Source organism: Osmerus eperlanus, chromosome 7 (assembly GCF_963692335.1).
Source record: "Osmerus eperlanus chromosome 7, fOsmEpe2.1, whole genome shotgun sequence".
NCBI classification, from domain to species: Eukaryota; Metazoa; Chordata; class Actinopteri; order Osmeriformes; family Osmeridae; genus Osmerus; species Osmerus eperlanus.
This window is the reverse complement of record NC_085024.1, coordinates 11,271,637-11,292,539: the sequence shown is the minus strand read 5'-3', so window position 1 is coordinate 11,292,539 and position 20,903 is coordinate 11,271,637. Positions and strand designations below refer to the sequence as shown.

The 20,903-nt window shown below is 43.0% G+C and overlaps 2 protein-coding genes across 2 annotated transcripts in view; one reads left to right on the top strand and one right to left on the bottom strand.

The window, feature by feature from the left end:
• The window catches only part of LOC134023030 (interleukin-1 receptor type 2-like), a 209,044-nt gene that overhangs the window by 105,709 nt on the left and 82,432 nt on the right, over positions 1 to 20,903 (bottom strand).
• LOC134023031 (myosin heavy chain, skeletal muscle-like) lies at positions 16,512 to 17,259 on the top strand. Its single transcript, XM_062464842.1, has 3 exons — positions 16,512 to 16,693; positions 16,895 to 16,965; positions 17,088 to 17,259. Exons 1-3 carry the CDS (start codon positions 16,673 to 16,675, stop codon positions 17,221 to 17,223), a joined length of 228 nt encoding a protein of 75 aa, XP_062320826.1. The 5' UTR covers positions 16,512 to 16,672; the 3' UTR covers positions 17,224 to 17,259.

The following is a 20,903-nucleotide window of genomic DNA, read 5'->3' as shown; positions in this document are numbered from 1 at the left end:
TAACTTAAATGACTTCAACTGCACTGCACCTTTTCAAATCTCTTATTGGAAATGACCTCTACACTTACTATACTCTGTGAGTAGGTGTGAGCTGCTCGATAACTGCATTTAACTGTCCACTTTTAGTGAGGGTTTGTTTTCCTCCAATGTAGGCTCTTGAATGTATGTATGAAACATACTGCAGAGAGGACCTGAGCAAGTCATTATTGAGGAATATTTATATTCATATTATAGACCTGTTATTGCTCAATTTCCTGCACATTTGCTTTAGAATCAGAATCAGAATCACAAATAGGTTGACTGACAATTAGGTTTACACATACAGGAATTTGTTTTGGTCTGATGTTGCGAAGAGGCACATGTTTAAAGATCTTCTACCATTGATGATGTGGAGGCACATCATTAATTATATTGAGTCTGTTCTTATTGTTATTGTGTATTACTGTATGTTATTGTTACTGTAGTGCTTTGTGTGCAAGAAAGGCCAGTACAAATTATATTAACTACTTACTAACCGAACGGTCGAGGTTAGTAAGTTGTTTATTATATGGCATTTTTAGCTCTTTTCATTTTGTAAATGAAAATAAATGGTAATTGTAAATAGAAAGCATGTAGTTTTGTTCAGCTCTCAAGTCTTCTCACGGTGTGTTTCAGGTGTTGCCTAGCAACCAATTACTTTTGATAGAAAGATTTTGAAGATGACGTCAGAGGGCAATAAGGATCCGTATCAGAGCGGCGAAGAGGTCAATACGCGGCCGGCATGACTACCCATTAGCACAGAACACTCGTACTGTCGTTTCCATATAATAATTGTTATTATTATTAAATAACCTCTTAATCTTGAACAGAAGCTGCCTGCTGTGAGGGATCTCCCAGACAGACTGCATTTATGGCCTAACATAAACGTTTGAGTATGTGTGTGAGTGTATGTGTGTGCGTGTGCACTCCAGGGAACAGAATTGTTATTGGTGGGGAAAAGCCTTTGTAAAGGCCAAAAGAAACAACAATCCCAATGTAATTGCATTTAGATTTGAAATTGTATTAGAATTTTAACTTTATAACATAACTTGTCAGATGGTGTGAACATTTTCTATTTCTCCTCACAAACCTGTCTTCATATAGATTATTTATACATTTATAAGTCTTGCCATGAGCAGTTAACACCTGCTTCTCAGCAATCCACGTCATTACACAACCAAATACCTAAAGTGCCTTTTTACTGACATTGATACTGCTCAAATGCCACTACAAATTACCAGTTGAATTACCAGTGAACCATTTGGCCAGGAATATCTGGCCTGAGATGAGCAAATACCCGCTCATGAAGAACTTTCAAAGTGAAGCCAAGGTGGCTGTGCTTCACTGGAGTTATGCCATTGCATGTGACACATCCCACATTAGACTATAACTCAGGGTTGATGTTTCTTATACGCTCACATTACAACAGTAAATTCTGAATAAATTAACAACAATTCAATGACATCTAGTCGTTAAGTTAGTTTTTAAATGTTTGTGTGATATGTATCTTTGGCTTTCTCTTTACCATCCATTTTATTTGCGGAATTATGGCCTAAAGATATTTTTATTAAATCAATTTGGTCAAAGATAATAGTTTAAGTAGGTCAACAGTTATTACAAGAATTCCATATGATATACTGTTTTTACCAATTATAATTAGTTGTGCTGTAGCGATTGTCGGATGGGTAGTATTTTAAAAGCTCATCCTTAATATTTAGCGGCATGACGAGAAAACCTCAAAATGTACCCTGCTGAAACCCTGTCAGGTGGCAGCCGGTGGAAATGTGAACCATGTAATCATGGTATCTTGAAAATGGTGTTCCGAAGTAATAGCCAACTTTATAGCTTTATAGACTTTAACACTCCTCTGACACACAGCCTACTGCACTCTCGTTACTTTTTATTTATATTTTATTGCATACTGTACAGTTTTGTAGTAAATATCTTAAAAGTTTAACATTTCTTACTTTTTTCTTACGCACACTTTTAGAATGTTTATGTTTATTGTATGCACCAGCCCACTAAAGTAAATTCTCTGATTCTGATTATACTTTGGCAATTAAATCTCAAGCAACTGTAGTCCATTGGCCCAAAGTCAGGCTCACATGTCAGAACTAAAGGTCATGTATTAGTGGGGGATTGTTTTAATATGTACATAACGTATTTTTATTCAGACTTGCAAATTTTTCACTCAAAGTATATGACATTTTACAAAGTAGTTTTTCTCCGTACGTTTTGTATAAAAGCATGTGTATTAATTATTATTTAAATATCGAATAATTCAATGGAATCATTTGAAAAACTTTAAAGTCTAGCAGTCAGCGTATTTTTTACTTTTGAGTTTGTTCATTGAATCAGTAGGAAGCATGATTGTTACAGTACATGTGAGTTACCATGTGATGGCACTAAAGCAAAGAATCTGTCTCTCTCTCTCTTTCTCGCTCTGTCTCTCTCCCTCTCTCTATTTCTTCCTATCTATTAATGGTCAGGATCAGGGTAGGCTATTTATAAACAGAACTAACTAACTAACTTCGAGTATCAGAAAATCATCATATCATAAAGAATATTTCAGCCACTACTAATTTGACCACATACACTTGTGTCATCTAAAAGATCTACAGTATAGTATCTGAGTAGAATGACTATTATGCAGGTGTCAAAAAAAAGGTAGTGATTTCAGGTGACCTGGAACCCAACAAAGTGCTATACAGTGCTAATTCCTTGTAATAATTTCTGACCTATATGTGCTTGGGTGATGTGCTGTAACAACTGACCAAATCATCCTTGAAAATACAGGTGCATTATATTGATTTGAGGTGACTGGCTCATGGTCCCACAGAGTTCTCCCTCTCTTCCCAGCCTTGCACATGTATCGGAATCAAGGCCCAATTACTAATATTCAAACTGATAAATGGTGCTATGATATCAACACTGTCTGTTTTTATTGGAAGTCTGTCAGCCATGATGTAGAGGTGCAGGGAGCAGATCTGCTATGGGGGATTGGAGAAGCGTGGAGTGTGCCAGAAGTAGTTGTTAACGAGCCTCTCACCTCAAAGCATCTGGGAGCCAACATTCCACGAGAGCTTCCCTGACATAACGTATTTATGACACCGCTTTTGTGAACAGTATGAGTTTGTGTGTGTGCCCTAGAGCATTTTGGTATTACTTGTCATTGACTAAATGGTGGTGAATAGGTGAAGGCACTGTCAAAACAACCATTCTGTGTTCTTTGTCTTGCATATTACAGCCTTGAAGGATGAAGCCTACAGTGCACAGTACAATACACAAATACCCCCCAAAATACCTTAAACTTACTTTTTTACTCCACAAAACTTCTACCCCACAATACAAACTTAAGTAAACCTACTACATGACTGACATTGAGACTGATCAAATAGCAGCTTGGGTCATTTATATGATGATGGATCATAAAGTAAGACCTACAGCATAAATTGCCATGTCTATTTTTGGCAGCTATCTTATGCTTACTTCTGTGACCATATTAAAAAGAGATGAGCTTGCTTGTAAATCAATCCCAGAATACTTTTTTAAATTATTGTTTTGAATGGTGTAACTCTGTTGTTGAAGTTTACAACATACTTCAGATAGTACCTTCCAAGAGAGTACCTTCCATGAAACTCATCACAGTAATGTAAATTCCTTATTTTCCATCAGACTGCATTGCAGTGCAAAGGCACCCAGTGGTGGGCAAGCACAAGGATTCAGCCAAGAAAGTCAACACCCCATGTTTTCCCCCTAACCTTTCTGACATTGGTGCTGTAATAGATTTACCACTGAAATGTTTGGACTGGATTACAAACCATGGACAACCAGTCTCTGCTTACTGAACTTAATGGACCCCTAACCTTACATGTGACATTTCACATCCCAAATTAGACATTATCTCAAGTGACATTTTTTATTACTCAAATCAAGTTACCAAAAACATGCTGATGTGTTAAGTCTAGTTATACTAGGCTCTCATTAGATGTAAAACTGTTTGTGACAGCATTATCATCCCAAATATCCCAAGCATTGCTATTTGGTTAAAATTATTCACTGCTTTAATGATTTCCTCCAAAGTGAGAATGTTAACATGTGTAAAATTAAGTTAACAAGTTAACAACATAGTTTAACAGGTAAACTAATGACAGCTGTAAACTGTTTGCTTTTATTTATTTTAAATAATAATAAAAATAAATATCCCAGGGGATAATAATCTGAATGGTTTTCCTGATGCTCTTCATTATTTTAGACAACATTTAGGGATTTTCACAAAATAGTCAGAGGTAACACATTTATTTACTTTGATGACCCTTGGTGAAAAAGTTCAACTGGTGCATAATAAGTTATTGCTTGCCATGAGAGACACATAGCTTGGTCCTCAAGTCACAAAAATCCTGTCACATAATATATTACCGTTGAAATAGTAAAATACGTATTTGGAATCATATCCTGAACCCAGGAGTTTATTTGAGTTCTGAAATGAAATCTTGCAATTCAGAGAGGGCTTTTTGTGACCTGACGACACAAAATCTAAACTTAAAAAAGGTTAAATTAATACATTATCATGGATTGTTGACTATGATGGAAAGTATAATATAAATCTGTAAGGTTTTAAAATAAATACATATTGTAACTGGATCGAAAAGTAAATTAGAGCCTTTTTATTTTATATCCCTCTTGTGAACATACATGGTAAACATGAAAAATGTTACGTCTCCGGCCTGTTGGCTCCCGGCTCCGGGTGTCCTGCCACATATTCCAGCCTTCCTGTGAAATTGACACACCTGCAACTCATCCACTCATCAGCACCACATTATTTCAGTATTTGGGTTTTCCAGTCACTTATCGCCAGTTCAACGCTTCGACTCGACGTGTTAGTGTCGGCTCCTGACTTAAGGTACGTTGTCTCAGTATGCTCAGTAATAGTGCTTTTGTCTCTGCCTGTTACAGACCATGACACATCCTCCTTTGCCTGTTTGTCTGCCCGCCAACACCTGCCCCCCCCCCCCGAATCTCCTTTGTTCACCTTGTACTTTTTTGTTGTTGTCAATAAACCTGTCAACCGTACCTTGTGTGGAGTCGTGCATTTTGGTCCACCAGCTAGTAGTCAGTTGGTCAATCATAACAGAAAAGTGTCAAAGCAGAAACATTTGTCTGCATGTAGCTATTTAAAAAATGCGCTCTCCTTCATGGGCTAATTAGCATATATTGTGTTCTGTACTCGCGTACTGTATCTTCTTCCAGTGTCAACCAAAAGTCTAATTCATCTGTCTCTGGGAACACCTCCCAGAGACAAGATTTGATGCTACCATCATCTGAAAAACTAAGTTAAATGATTTATTATCCCAGTGTAATCGCTTGTATAGATGCTACTTACCGAGGTGAAGTTAGTTTCATATTCGACATTCGTCTCACATTCAGACGCTACTTTGCAGCGTCGAGTTAGGGACCGGGTGAAAATTACCCATACCATTTTGAAAAATGATGACTTTTATAATGATTTTATGACTATAAAACCTCAAACAAACAGCAGAGTATTCCAAAAATGTCTGGTATACTTCCACAGCCTTTAATTTTTCAATAATGTTTTTAAAAGAATGATAAATCGCTAATCTCTGAAAATAGCATGAAATCCTTGCTAATCTCAATATCTTGTCAAAAAATCTCAATACACCATATTATTCTAATTTCTGGCCTAATTCCACACCCTTTACTTTTTCAATAAAACTTTTTTTTAAATGATAGAAAATCGCTAATCTCTGAAAATAGCATGAAATCCACGCTAATCTCAATATCTTTTTCAAATTTGTGTCAAAAAATCTCAAATATACACCAGATTATTCTAATAATGTCTGGTTTACTTCCACACCCTTTACTTTTCCAATAAAGTTTTGAATAAAATTCAAATTAATCGCTAATCTATGAAAATAGCATGAAATCTTCACTAATCTCAATATCTTTTTCAAATTTGTTTAAAGAAATCTGAAATATACACCATATTATTCCAATAATGTCTGGACTACTTCCACACCCTTTACTTTTTCAATAAAACTTTTTTTTAAATGATAGAAAATCGCTAATTTCAGAAAATAGCATGAAATCCTTGCTAATCTCAATATCTTTTTCAAACTTGTGTCAAAAAATCTCAAATATACACCAGATTATTCTAATAATGTCTGGGTTACTTCCACACCCTTTACTTTTCCAATAAAGTTTTGAATAAAATTCAAATTAATCGCTAATCTATGAAAATAGCATGAAATCTTCACTAATCTCAATATCTTTTTCAAATTTGTTTAAAAAAATCTCAAATATACACCAGATTATTCTAATAATGTCTGGCCTACTTCCACACCCTTTACTTTTTCAATAAAGTTTTGAATAAAATTCAAATTAATCGCTAATCTATGAAAACCTTCATGCCAGAGGGAGATATGTTGCCATTATCACTGTATGTTTAGCCTGGTCTTTATTGTTTTTAAAGTATGTAGAGACTCTCCAATCATCTGGTTGCTTTGTAGTTACACATTTCTAGACTAAACTGATAGTCATGCAGTTCCAGTGGAGACATACATTTAGTCATTTCGCAGACGCTCTTATCCAGAGTGACTTACAGTAAGTACAGGGACATTCTCCCCAAGGCCAGTAGGGTGAAGTGCCTTGCCCAAGGACACAACGTCATTTGGCACGGCCAGAATCGAACCAGCAACATTCTGATTACTCTATTACTCTGATTCCCTAACTGCTCAGCCACTTGACTCCCTTGACAATTTCTTCCACACTCTTCTTTCATTGGCTCCCTTGCATAGACCTGGTGCGCGCGTGTGTGTCTTTGCGTCATCAACCCTAGTTGAATCTCTGGTTCTGGTGTCGTAAAAACTCAACCATATAGGTGTCAAGCAAATGGTCACCAGAGTTTGCGTCTCCATCTAGCCCTTGTCAAACAGTATCTCTTTAACCCTCGTGCTGCCTTCGGGTCACATGACCCAAAGTTTCATAACGAACCATCGTTGTGTTTACCCAATTTTACCCAATACAAAAACAAATTAAAATAATTTTCTTTTAACCTTTGCAATGTGGGGGGTCTGAGACAGCCCAACGGTTAAAAGAAAATGCTTCACTTTGTCTTTGTATGCGGTAAATCTGTCGCAATACGACGGTGGGTCACAATGACTGATGGGTCAGAATGACCCGAAGATAACACAAGGGTTAAAACAAACAAACCCCCCTTAGTCCTCAGCCCCAAGATAAGGGTCTTGTGTGTTTTTTTCTGACAGGCAGACACTCCATGTGATGGGGTGTGTCGAGGGGTTACATCACAGTAATCTTACACATACCTCTCTCTCTCTCTCTCTCTCTCTCTCTCTCTCTCTCTCTCTCTCTCTCTCTCTCTCTCTCTCTCTCTCTCTCTCTCTCTCTCTCTCTCTCTCTCTCTCTCTCTCTCTCTCTCTCTCTCTCTCTCTCTCTCTCTCTCTCTCTCTCTCTCTCTCTCTCTCTCTCTCTCTCTCTCCCCCTCCCTCTCTCTCTCTCTCCCTCCCCTGTCTGATCCTGTGATCCTGTCTTGTATGAAATGATTACTCGTCTTCTATTAGCGAGGATTTCATGCTATTTTCATAGATTAGCTATTTTATATCATTTAAAAAAAAGTATTATTGAAAAAGTAAAGGGTGTGGAAGTAGGCCAGACATTATTAGAATAATATGGTGTATATTTGAGATTTTTTGACACAAATTTGAAAAAGATATTGAGATTAGTGAAGATTTCATGCTATTTTCATAGATTAGCGATTCATTTGAATTTTATTCAAAGCTTTATTGAAAAAATAAAGGATGTGGAAGTAGGCCAGACATTATTAGAATAATCTGGTGTATATTTGCGATTTTTTTAAACAAATTTGAAAAAGGTATTGAGATTAGTGAAGATTTCATGCTATTTTCATAGATTAGCGATTAATTTGAATTTTATTCAAAACTTTATTGGAAAAGTAAAGGGTGTGGAAGTAGGCCAGACATTATTAGAATAATCTGGTGTATATTTGAGATTTTTTGACACAAATTTGAAAAAGATATTGAGATTAGCGTGGATTTCATGCTATTTTCAGAGATTAGCGATTTTCTATCATTCTTTTAAAAACATTATTGAAAAAGTAAAGGGTGTGGAAGTAGGCCAGACGTTATTAGAATAATCTGGTGTATATTTGAGATTTTTTAACACAAGTTTGAAAAAGATATTGATATTGGCAAGGATTTCATGCTATTTTCAGAAATTAGCGATTTTCTATCATTTAAAAAAAAGTTTTATTGAAAAAGTAAAGGGTGTGGAAGTAGGCCAGACATTATTAGAATAATCTGGTGTATATTTGAGATTTTTTGACACAAGTTTGAAAAATATATTGAGATTAGCAAGGATTTCATGCTATTTTCAGAGATTAGCGATTTTCTATCATTTAAAAAAAAGTTTTATTGAAAAAGTAAAGGGTGTGGAAGTAGGCCAGACATTATTAGAATAATCTGGTGTATATTTGAGATTTATTTAACCCTCACACTCTCCTCATTGTCTATGCAGCCTGAACTTATCCTTCGCGCTGTCTCCGGGTCATTGTGACCCACAGCGTTGTCTATTACGCCACCTTCGCGCTGTCTCGGGGGTCGTTGTGACCCACAGCGTTGCATATTACGCCACCTTCGCGCTGTCTCGGGGGGTCGTTGTGACCCACAGCGTTGTCTATTACGCCACCTTCGCGCTGTCTCTGGGATCGTTGTGACCCACAGCGTTGCATATTACGCCACCTTCGCGCTGTCTCGGGGGGTCTTTGTGACCCACAGCGTTGTCTATTACGCCACCTTCGCGCTGTCTCGGGGGGGTCGTTGTGACCCACAGCGTTGTCTATTACGCCACCTTCGCGCTGTCTCGGGGGTCGTTGTGACCCACAGTGTTGCATATTACGCCACCTTCGCGCTGTCTCGGGGGTCATTGTGACCCACAGCGTTGTATATTACGCCCCCCCCCCCCCCTTTCGCGCTGTCTCGGGGGTCGTTGTGACCCACAGCGTTGCATATTACGCCACCTTCGCGCTGTCTCGGGGGGTCTTTGTGACCCACAGCGTTGTCTATTACGCCACCTTCGCGCTGTCTCGGGGGGGTCGTTGTGACCCACAGCGTTGTCTATTACGCCACCTTCGCGCTGTCTCGGGGGTCGTTGTGACCCACAGTGTTGCATATTACGCCACCTTCGCGCTGTCTCGGGGGTCATTGTGACCCACAGCGTTGTATATTACGCCCCCCCCCCCCCCCCCCTTTCGCGCTGTCTCGGGGGTCGTTGTGACCCACAGCGTTGCATATTACGCCACCTTCGCGCTGTCTCGGGGGGTCTTTGTGACCCACAGCGTTGTCTATTACGCCACCTTCGCGCTGTCTCGGGGGGGTCGTTGTGACCCACAGCGTTGTCTATTACGCCACCTTCGCGCTGTCTCGGGGGTCGTTGTGACCCACAGTGTTGCATATTACGCCACCTTCGCGCTGTCTCGGGGGTCATTGTGACCCACAGCGTTGTATATTACGCCCCCCCCCCCCCTTTCGCGCTGTCTCGGGGGTCGTTGTGACCCACAGCGTGGGAATGAAAGGTTTGACTTATTTTTTGTATTATGAAAAGTTGTCAGAAGACCGCTGTGGGTCACAAGGAACCGGAGACAGTGCGGGGTCTCGTAATAGACAACACAGACGTTGCCGTGTCTAACAAAAAGGCAGAGACAGCGCAATAAACAAGTATCTCTCTGGTGGTCTAGTGGCAAGACTGTGGGGCTTTCAGCTCCGTGGCCTGGGTTCGCTTCACAGTCAGGGCAAATATGATTTCATTTTTATTTAGACGGATAATGTTTCACTTCACTATTTTTGTATTACAAAAGGTTGTCAGCACGAGGGTGGCGTAAAAGACTAGGTATGGTGAGTCACAGCGCAGACTAGGATACAGCGCGAGAGTGTACTAATAGGCTAGGCAGACAAGGCTAGAAATAAAAGGGTTCACTTTATTTATTTTTTTTATTATGAAAAAGTTGTCACAACGTCAGTTTGCTTCACCACGACCCCGAAACGGCACGAGAGTGGCGTCATAGACTAGGAAGACAACGCGAGGAATAAAATAAAATGTTTCACTTTATTTTTGTATCATGAAAAGTTGTCACACCACGCATGACACCGTGCTTCACAACGACCCGCAGACAGCACTAGGGATAGAACCTCCAGCCCGCCGTCCTGATACATCATCTATACATCCCATGCATGTGTTGGTAGTAGCGTTAGCAGCGCTGTGGCTTGAGCAAAGCCCTCTTCTGCACTCGACTGAGTTGTTCAGTCTTCTGCACACACTCCCGCGGGTCGTCCAGGGTCAACGGGAACCTCTCCTTGGCCGAAGCCCAGCTCGGTGGGGCATGTGGGGCAGTATACATGCGAACAGGATTTGCAGACAGGCCTCTTACACCCGCGACAAACGGTGAACGTTTTACGGTCCTTCACCGGGCAGACTTGACATCTCTTCCTCTTACTGGCAGGGACCGGCGACGTCGGTCCTGCCGATGAGGAGGCGGCGGTGGCGGCTGCTGCTGCTGCCGCTGCGCCATCCTCTCCAGGTCGCCGTTGAGGCGGATCGCGACAGCTGGCCATCCGTAGATCTTTCACAACCGCGGCAGCAGCTCCAGTGCGGGGCAGACATCGTCTTCTTTCGATCAGCGGAGTCACGAGGGCCCTTCCGAGTTGCTCGAGGAAAAACCTTCTCTTGTTGCGCTTACGCGGCATCCAGTTGGGGTTGACCTCTCTCCATATCACAAAGGCGTTGTAGGAGGAGACGTCAACGATGTTGCTGAAGATGACGAGGGGCCAGCGGGCCGTCTTCCTTTTACAGCTGTAGGCCGTGATGACCTTGTCCAGATTGTCGACTCCGCCTTTGTTCAAATTATAATCCAGGACGATGGTCGGTTTGCCGTCGTTTCTGTCACTGATTTCAGCGTCTGTGTGGCGTGTGCTCATGAGTAAAACGTTCTTATTTTTCTTCGCGAGGTAGGAAACCAGAGTGGTGGTTGGAGTGAAGGCGAACTGCGACGACAGCACCCGTCGCGTCTTCGTCGTCAGCAGCTCGGACGGCAGCTCGGCCCTGTTCTTTCGCACGGTGCCAACCACGGTGAAGAAATTGTCACACGTCACATTGCGATCCTTCAGGCCCTCTGTCACGTCGAGCACAACGCGCATCCCCTGGTTCCTCTCCGGGACTCCGTCCATCTGCTTCCCGGTGTAGACTTGCATCTTCCAAGCGTAGCTTGATTTTGCATTGCACGCCACCCACGACTTGATGCCGTATTTCGCCGGTTTGCTTGGCATGTACTGCTTGAAAGGACACCGTCCTCTGAACGCGAGCAGTTGTTCGTCCACGGTCACTTCGGGCCCTGGGTCGTAGAGGCGTGGTAATCTCTCTACCCACATATCCCAGACCTCTCTTATCGCCGCCAACTTGTCCGTCGCGCGTCTCGCCGCTCGTGTCCCACGGTCGTCAAATCGTATCGACGTCGAATAGGTGTAGAAGAGTTTCAGCTGCATGGTAGCGCGGAAAATCGCTCTGCCGCTTTGCGCGTCCCATAGACTGGCGGCCGCTTCGCCTCGGGACTTGTACACCCCTGCCAGGATTAGCAGCCCTATGTAGGCACGTAGGTCAGTGGCGTCCATGGCTTTCCACTCCTCTCCGCGTTTCAGATAACCTTCCCGATTTGTCACGTCCAAGATTACTCTTTCGATTTGTGGCGTGACAAAGAGTAAAAATGCGGAGACGATGTCGTGAGCGTGGGAAACGGCGTAAGCTGTGGGTCCTCTGGGGGTCCTCTCCGTACTGTCACGTTGCGACAGCAGCCTCGGATTCCTCCGATACGCAATCGAACGCCATTCAATTTGGCCGTTTTTCGACAAGAAAGTATCTGTCGATTTGAGGGGCTTGGTCGGCGGCGACGGCACCGTCGTCGTCGTGGTTGACTGCGTCATACTCTTGCCCGTCTTCCTCTTCTGACACATGCTCCGCGTACTCTTTCCCGTCTTCTTCTTCCTCCTCCTCTTCTGCCACATTCTCTGCACACTCTTCCCCGTCATCTTCTGACACATCCTCGGCCTCCTCTTCAGACTCACTTTGCTCGATGTTGGCAAACATCTGCTGTAGAACTTGCAGCGCACTGAAATCCCGAGCCATAGCTGCGTTACCCTAGACAGAAGCTGTCCTGACCCCCACGGAATGTGTGTTAGTAGCACTTGTCTACAGCTTACGTGATTGCATGGACAAATTATTCTAAGGACGCCTCCCTAATTCGACCGCCAAAGAGCGATCAAGAATCGTCGAATCGTAAAAGGCGGCGCGCGCGCGCGGTTGGACCCAAAAAATTTTTTTAATAAAAATAAATAATATTATATAAAATTAAATAAATAAATAAAGTGGACGAGACAAGGTCGGAGAGAGGCGTCCATTTTATCTGTCTCCCGCCCTTCCGACCTTATCAATTTAATCTAGGTCGACGTGGCCAGTCTGATTCCAAAGGGGGCCGCAGCCGCACGGCCGCTCGGCAGACGGGTCCGGCCGCGGTTACCATTTGTCTCCCGCCCTTCCGACCTTATCAATTTAATGTCGGTCGACGTGGCCAGTCTGATTCCAAAGGGGCCGCAGCCGCACGGCCGCTCGGCAGACGGGTCCGACCGCGGTTTCTCTGAAGCCAGACGTCACGTGGCCCGTCTGCTTGCAACTTGGCAGAAGGGTCCGACGGCGGTTTTCTCTGGTTCTCTGGTTGGACAAAACAAAAATAAAAAAAAATATAAAAAAAAATATATAAATAAAATAAAATAAAAAAACTAAGTGGTGAGAGAGGTCCGGCCGCGGTTTTCTCTGACGCCAGACGTCACGTCGCCCCGTCTGCTCGCCGAGGCCGTCCTACCTGCAAACTTGGCAGAAGGGTCCGACCGCGGTTTTCTCTGACGCCAGGCCAATTCTCCCGCCGAGAGGGATCGCCAATCGTCGAATCGTAAAAGGCGGCGCGCGCGCGCGCGGTTGGACAAAAAGAAAAAAAAAATTACAAAATAAAATTGAAATAAAATAATATAAAATAAAATACACAAATAAAGTGGACGAGACGAGGTCGGAGAGAGGCGTCGATTTCATCTGTCTCCCTTCGTTCCGACCTTATCAATTTAATCTAGGTCGACGTGGCCAGTCTGATTCCAAAGGGGCCGCAGCCGCACGGCCGCTCGGCAGACGGGTCCGACCGCGGTTACCATTTGTCTCCAGCCCTTCCGACCTTATCAATTTAATCTAGGTCGACGTGGCCAGTCTGATTCCAAAGGGGGCCGCAGCCGCACGGCCGCTCGGCAGACGGGTCCGGCCGCGGTTACCATTTGTCTCCCGCCCTTCCGACCTTATCAATTTAATGTCGGTCGACGTGGCCAGTCTGATTCCAAAGGGGCCGCAGCCGCACGGCCGCTCGGCAGACGGGTCCGACCGCGGTTTCTCTGAAGCCAGACGTCACGTGGCCCGTCTGCTTGCAACTTGGCAGAAGGGTCCGACGGCGGTTTTCTCTGGTTCTCTGGTTGGACAAAACAAAATAAAAAAAAAAATAAAAAAAAATATATAAATAAAGTGGTGAGAGAGGTCCGGCCGCGGTTTTCTCTGGTTCTCTGGTTGGACCCAATTTTTTTTTTTTAAATACAAAAAAATAAACAAAATAAAATAAAATAAAAAAACTAAGTGGTGAGAGAGGTCTGGCCGCGGTTTTCTTTGACGCCAGACGTCACGTCGCCCCGTCTGCTCGCCGAGGCCGTCCTACCTGCAAACTTGGCAGAAGGGTCCGACCGCGGTTTTCTCTGACGCCAGGCCAATTCTCCCGCCGAGAGGGATCGTCAATCGTCGAATCGTAAAGGCGTCATTAGACTCAGGGGAGATGTTGGAGGCGTGGATCAAACCTCGTCAAGTTCAGAGAGCCCAATGACGCCTACCTAATTCGACCGCCGTAATTGACAACGCAGACACTGCGGTGGGTCACAACGACCCGCGGACAGCTCCACCTAGTGTTAACTAGTGATATAACCTGATATATAAACTTCTGGGGCGGGCGGCGGGTTCACAATTGACAACGCAGACACGACGGTGGGTCACAATGACCCGAAGGTAGCTCCACCTAGTGTTAACTAGTGATATAACGTGATATACACACTTTGACAACGCAGACACTGCGGTGGGTCACAATGACCTGAGGGCAGCGCGAGTGTGCCTCCTAGTTTTAACTGTTGATATTATGTGATATACCCCTCCCCTACGTATCTATGTTTTTATATTAGGAAGAGTCGCACCGAGACGGCGGTGGCAGGGTTAATACAAAAATAATAATTATTTTATTTTATTTTTATAAGGTAAAGGTATCGCTACACGACGGTGGGTCACAATGACCCGAAGGTAGCACAAGGGGTAGGAATGGGCATCGCAACACGACGGTGGGTCACAATGACCCGAAGGTAGCACAAGGGGTAGGAATGGGCATCGCAACACGACGGTGGGTCACAATGACCCGAAGGTAGCACAAGGGGTAGGAATAGGTATCGCAACACGACGGTGGGTCACAATGACCCGAAGGTAGCACAAGGGGTAGGAATGGGCATCGCAACACGACGGTGGGTCACAATGACCCGAAGGTAGCACAAGGGGTAGGAATAGGCATCGCAACACGACGGTGGGTCACAATGACCCGAAGGTAGCACAAGGGGTAGGAATGGGCATCGCAACACGACGGTGGGTCACAATGACCCGAAGGTAGCTCCACCTAGTGTTAACTAGTGATATAACGTGATATACACACTTTGACAACGCAGACACTGCGGTGGGTCACAATGACCCGAAGGTAGCTCCACCTAGTGTTAACTAGTGATATAACGTGATATACACACTTTAACAACGCAGACACTGCGGTGGGTCACAATGACCTGAAGGTAGCACAAGGGGTAGGAATAGGCATCGCAACACGACGGTGGGTCACAATGACCCGAAGGTAGCACAAGGGGTAGGAATGGGCATCGCAACACGACGGTGGGTCACAATGACCCGAAGGTAGCACAAGGGGTAGGAATGGGCCTCGCAACACGACGGTGGGTCACAATGACCCGAAGGTAGCACAAGGGGTTGGAATGGGCATCGCAACACGACGGTGGGTCACAATGACCCGAAGGTAGCACAAGGGGTAGGAATAGGTATCGCAACACGACGGTGGGTCACAATGACCCGAAGGTAGCACAAGGGGTAGGAATGGGCATCGCAACACGACGGTGGGTCACAATGACCCGAAGGTAGCACAAGGGGTAGGAATAGGCATCGCAACACGACGGTGGGTCACAATGACCCGAAGGTAGCACAAGGGGTAGGAATGGGCATCGCAACACGACGGTGGGTCACAATGACCCGAAGGTAGCTCCACCTAGTGTTAACTAGTGATATAACGTGATATACACACTTTGACAACGCAGACACTGCGGTGGGTCACAATGACCCGAAGGTAGCTCCACCTAGTGTTAACTAGTGATATAACGTGATATACACACTTTGACAACGCAGACACTGCGGTGGGTCACAATGACCCGAAGGTAGCACAAGGGGTAGGAATAGGCATCGCAACACGACGGTGGGTCACAATGACCCGAAGGTAGCACAAGGGTTAAACAAATTTGAAAAAGATATTGAGATTAGCAAGGATTTCATGCTATTTTCAGAGATTAGCGATTTTCTATCATTTTTTAAAAAGTTTTATTGAAAAAGTAAAGGGTGTGGAAGTAGGCCAGACATTATTAGAATAATCTGGTGTTTATTTGAGATTTTTTGACAAATTTGAAAACGATATTGAGATTAGCAAGGATTTCATGCTATTTTCAGAGATTAGCGATTTTCTATCATTCTTTTAAAAACATTATTGAAAAATTAAAGGCTGTGGAAGTATACCAGACATTTTTGGAATACTCTGCTGTTTGTTTGAGGTTTTATAGTCATAAAATCATTATAAAAGTCATCATTTTTCAAAATTGTATGGGTAATTTTCACCCGGTCCCTAACTCGACGCTGCAAAGTAGCGTTTTCCGAATGTGAGACGAATGTCGAATGTCGAATATGAAACTAACTTCACCTCGCTATGCTACTTAACATTAACATTTCAAGCATACACCAGGAAATAAACTTGAGAAAGGCGATCAAACAGCAGTAAATCTGTTGTAAGTACCACTAAGGAAAAATAAATTATAAAAAGTCCCAATGCTACATAATTTGAAATGTGTTCTTTTTTAATAATGTTAAGCATTTGTCAGATCCTTTTCAGTAACTGACCAACTCCCATTTGAGTTTTCTTGAGGATGGAATCATTGCAGCTAACCCTCTGCTGGACGCTTATGGTAATGCCAAGACTGAGGAATGACCACTCAAGCCTCTACGAAAGATTAGTGAAGAGATGTGATCTGGAGGATTCCACACTGCAGAGTCCACAGCCTCAGCCCTGAGGAAGAAGCAGACTGACAGTGTGGCAGAGTTGGGGGAGCAGATCGACAACCTGCAGTGCGTCAAACAGAAGCTGGCGAAAAGAGTGAATACAAGATGGAGATTGATGACCTCCACCAATATCAAGGTATTTAATAATTCTAAGGTCTGTGACAACAAAACATCTCGAGGCATGTTGAAGAGGAGGTCAATGTAAACTAAATTAAAATAGTAATATCCTATTAATTACCCTAAGAGATGGACTGACGGATATTATTTTTTTCCCCCAAGGGGATAATATTCGTTGACTGAGTTTGTCACACGTTCTCTTCTGTCTCTTCTGTTAAAGATTTTGACCAACCAGTATAACCAATATAAAGTCAAACCAAGTATGAGGGTGATGCCATCCAAAGTAGAGGGGTACTGAAGGAAGTCAAATAAGACGATTGAATAGGAAGTCTTTCCCTATTTTTTGTGTGGAAAAACTTGACCAAGTTGTCTGCTGTTTATGGAGTACTTCAAGTGTATTTTGTCCCCAACAGGAAGAAGCTGGCTCAGCGTCTCCAGGATGCTGAAGAGACCATCAAGGCCACCAACTCCAAATGTGCCTCTCTGGAGAAGACCAAGCAGAGGCTGCAAGGAGAGGTGGAGGACCTTATGAACATCTTGAATGTCTAAAACATTCACAATAAAAAAGGTGGAATATTCAAAGCTGTTAGAAGTTAAGCTGGTGTTTTATAGGCTCCACAATTACTTTACTTAACTTTCTTTTCACTTTACTTACTTCTTTCACTTACTTTCACATCCTTCAGAGAGACCACAGAGTTGCTTTTGTTCTATTTTTAATACTCTTAAGCCCTTGCAGGTGACAGCTACTCTTGATTAGATAAATAAACATGACAATGCAACAGTCACCTAACAAAACTCAGAACTTTTAAACATTGTAATACATTAATTTAATGTTTTTTCCAGCACATTAAACATACCCTTAATCAATTTGGTATTTTATATACCTATTTTTCATCGAGGGGGAGGAGTAGTAGTTTAATCATTTACATTTAGTCATTTAGCAGACGCTCTTATCCAGAGAGACTTACAGTAAGTACAGGGACATTCCCCCGAGGCAAATTAGGGTTAAGTGCCTTGCCAAAGGACACAACGTCATTTTCGCACGGAAGGGAATCGAACCAGCAACCTTCGGATTACTAGCCCCATTCCGTAACCGCTCAGCCACCAGACTCCCTCCCTAATCACAAACCTAAAGTGAACAGTAGCTTCAGGAAGTGAAAAGTTATCCATTTCCATGCTTGTGAGACATACAGTACACCATGTCTCCTTTACATGGGTTTCTTGTCATATTTGTTCCACTGTACTCCTTGGTCAGAGTGGGGTGATTATAACATTGCAGTTTTTTCAGATTGTTTAAGCACAATTTTGAAAAAAGGGCTCACTTTGTCAAAACACAACACACGATTCACACAACACACAAGTAGCAGAACACCTCCAATCTTTTGCAAAACAAAACACTTCGTTCAAAACTATAAAATCATGTATAAAAACCCAATTCTGTCACCGTATGCCACACACATGGTTCATAAAATTTGACTGAACACAATTTAAAAAACTTTTACACCAACTATTCTTTTCTAATGATATAACCTGCTATTGTTAGAGTAGAGTACGTAAAAGTACATGAATATGTTGACCAAACACAACACACAAGACCAGTACTGCGGTGGGCCGATATATTTTTTTTATAAACTTAAAATTGGCCAACGCCCGGCCCTTAAAGCACGGACAGCGGCCCATTGGTTCATTTTCCATACTGACACTGGGCTGGCCCAATCATATCACTTAACAGGCTGTAATTTGGCAACAGAGGAATTATGGGAATTTCAGCAACCATGTATGGTAAAATAAGTGAGTGGATGAGGTGTGGAAAAGGAGCTCGATCATGTGTGCAATTTCCAAGTAAATTGGAATCTATTAAGACAAACGTGAGTACCAATCTCATACTCAGTGTTCATAAATCTCTGAAAAACTTGATTTAGAGGGATTTAAGTTTAAAGATTTGGCCCCTGGTGTTACTCATGAGTTTCCCCTAGTACATGAGGTGGTGACCCCATTGGTTGACACCCAATTTAGAATCTGGAATGACACAAGGGGAACCTGGAGCAAGAAGAGAAATGAGAGGAACCTGGATGGCAGCCAAAACAAGCTTTTGAGGAACGTCTTCACCTCAGACGACTGGGAGTCAGTTTACTATAAGGGATCCCCCACAGACATATTCGTCGTCCAATGTGTGTGCAACGTGTAGTATGTCTGCAGAGGGGCCCATTATGAGGATGGCTATTAATATAATCAACAGAGTCAGGAAGATGCCAAAGTAAAGGCCAAAAGGGTCAAAACAATGCAAAATCAAACAAATGAGAAATATGGCTGCAAGTATGCATTACTTTTCACATGGTATGCAACCATTTATTTCCTTCTTACAGATTGCAGTGGATTGATGCAAATTGTTCTAGACTAAATAGCAAAGACCTCCGTTTTGTTCCTTCTTAATAGTCTTGCCAGCAACAGGCAACAGCTGGTACTAATCAATCGAGAATATTATTGCCCTTACTGCCTATTGTGGGTGAAAACTCCAAACCTAGTATTTCAACTAAAAATGCTTTCAACTAGAACGTTTTCATTCTTCAGATACAGAATTAACTGGGTTACCAAAAGCTTTTTTCATTGCTGTGTTTCTGCAGCAGGGCTTTAACATCTGACAACACCTCTCTAATCAAGCGTCTACAAGGTTTTATCACCGACATTAGATTTAATAGCACTGCTGAATGGTTGAAATGTTCTATTTTACAACTTAGACACTGAGTGTGGAAAGCACGTAATGTGACCTTATGTATCACATCCACCCCCACATATAGCCTCATATATTACAAACATACTGTAATACGTTTCCAACTGAGACATTTGGCCTAGAACAGCGTTCCCCAACCACCGGTCCGCGGACCGGTACCGGTCAGTGGGTCATCTGGTACCGGGCCGCACAGACAAAAATTAAGAACATTATTTCCTTTTAATTGATTATCTGAGTCTGAAAGACGTTTTATTTTGAAAAATGACCGGATTCTCTGCTTGTCCGCGGGCCTTTTCCCCTGAGCAAAAAAGCTCTGCAAAGACGTTTACTCATTTTTTAGCAAGTTTGTGAGCTTCATTGAGTGGTAACTATCACACGTGTCTCTTCCTCTTGACACATCACATGTGATACCACTCTGCCGGTGTTTTGGATGAAGGCTGAATATCCTGAGATCGCCACAAAAGCACTGAAAACCCTGCTTCCATTTCCAACATCCTTTGTGAAGCGGGATTTTCAGCCGTGACAGCAATCAAACAAAATCACGGAATAAACTGGATATAAGGAACGCACTTCGGGTGTCACCAGGGCCGGAGTGGGGCCACTTTTCAACCCGGGAGTTTCAGGCCCAAGACCGGACCTTTTTTTTGTATACCAAACAGGGCCAGATGCAGCCTGCTTTGGCTGGGGGTGCAATGAACTTTTCTGGGGGGTATCATGATTACAGAAAGGGATTGTAGTATTTTTTTATATTGATACAATTTTTGAGACTGCTTAACGATCCGAGTGTTAATCAGGCACGGAGCCAGACGTTGTAAATATTAGGAGCTTTGCCCCAACCTAGAACGTATGGGTTTGATGTGATGCAAGATAGGGACTTCTACAGTTCATGCGAGCGCGCATAGCGCGCGAGCGAAGTTTTTTTTCTACAGCAAGTATTTTCATAATAGAAAATACTGTCACTTTAACAGCTAACGTAAGAAGCTATGTTTATTTTCATAAAGCTCCAAAAAGTATTTTTCGCTCAAATCAGCAACAAACAAAAAAATCTCGCTCGCTCGCATTAGGTGTGGAAGTCGCTAACTAGGATTAGCCTGGCTCTGCCCTCCTACGTACTTCCGCTCAATTTAGATTTTGCTTCTGTACTAGGTCTGGCCATGAAGTACGTAAGTCAGATGTCTCTGGTTAATTTTCTACCTGTCCAATCAGCGAACAGAGGGAGTGGCTGAGAACGATGACGATGATGTTGTGCGCTAGATTGTGTTGTAGTTCCGTAATGGTGGCGGAGAAAGATGCGAGCGAAGCCATTCGGTCCGTTGTGGCAACACTGCCAAATATCCAGAAGTTAAAGCCGGAGCAAGAACAATCTTTGATCCCCACGGGGTTCGTTTGATTTTCCAGCTAGCTCCGTTAGTCGTGAAGGAGTTGGCTAAGGCGAACGCTAGCGATTGGTTATGGCAGATCCAGAGTGGCTCTGGGCAGATCCAATAGTTTTAAATTT

What these genes read in the sequence shown, in the direction of transcription:
- LOC134023031 (XM_062464842.1), top strand. Translation starts at nt 16,673, where the DNA reads ATGACCTCCACCAATATCAAG. An exon ending in TGACCTCCACCAATATCAAG is followed by an intron (nt 16,694 to 16,894) that starts GTATTTAATAAT and finishes CTTCTGTTAAAG; the next exon opens with ATTTTGACCAACCAGTATAA. An exon ending in ATGCCATCCAAAGTAGAGGG is followed by an intron (nt 16,966 to 17,087) that starts GTACTGAAGGAA and finishes TGTCCCCAACAG; the next exon opens with GAAGAAGCTGGCTCAGCGTC.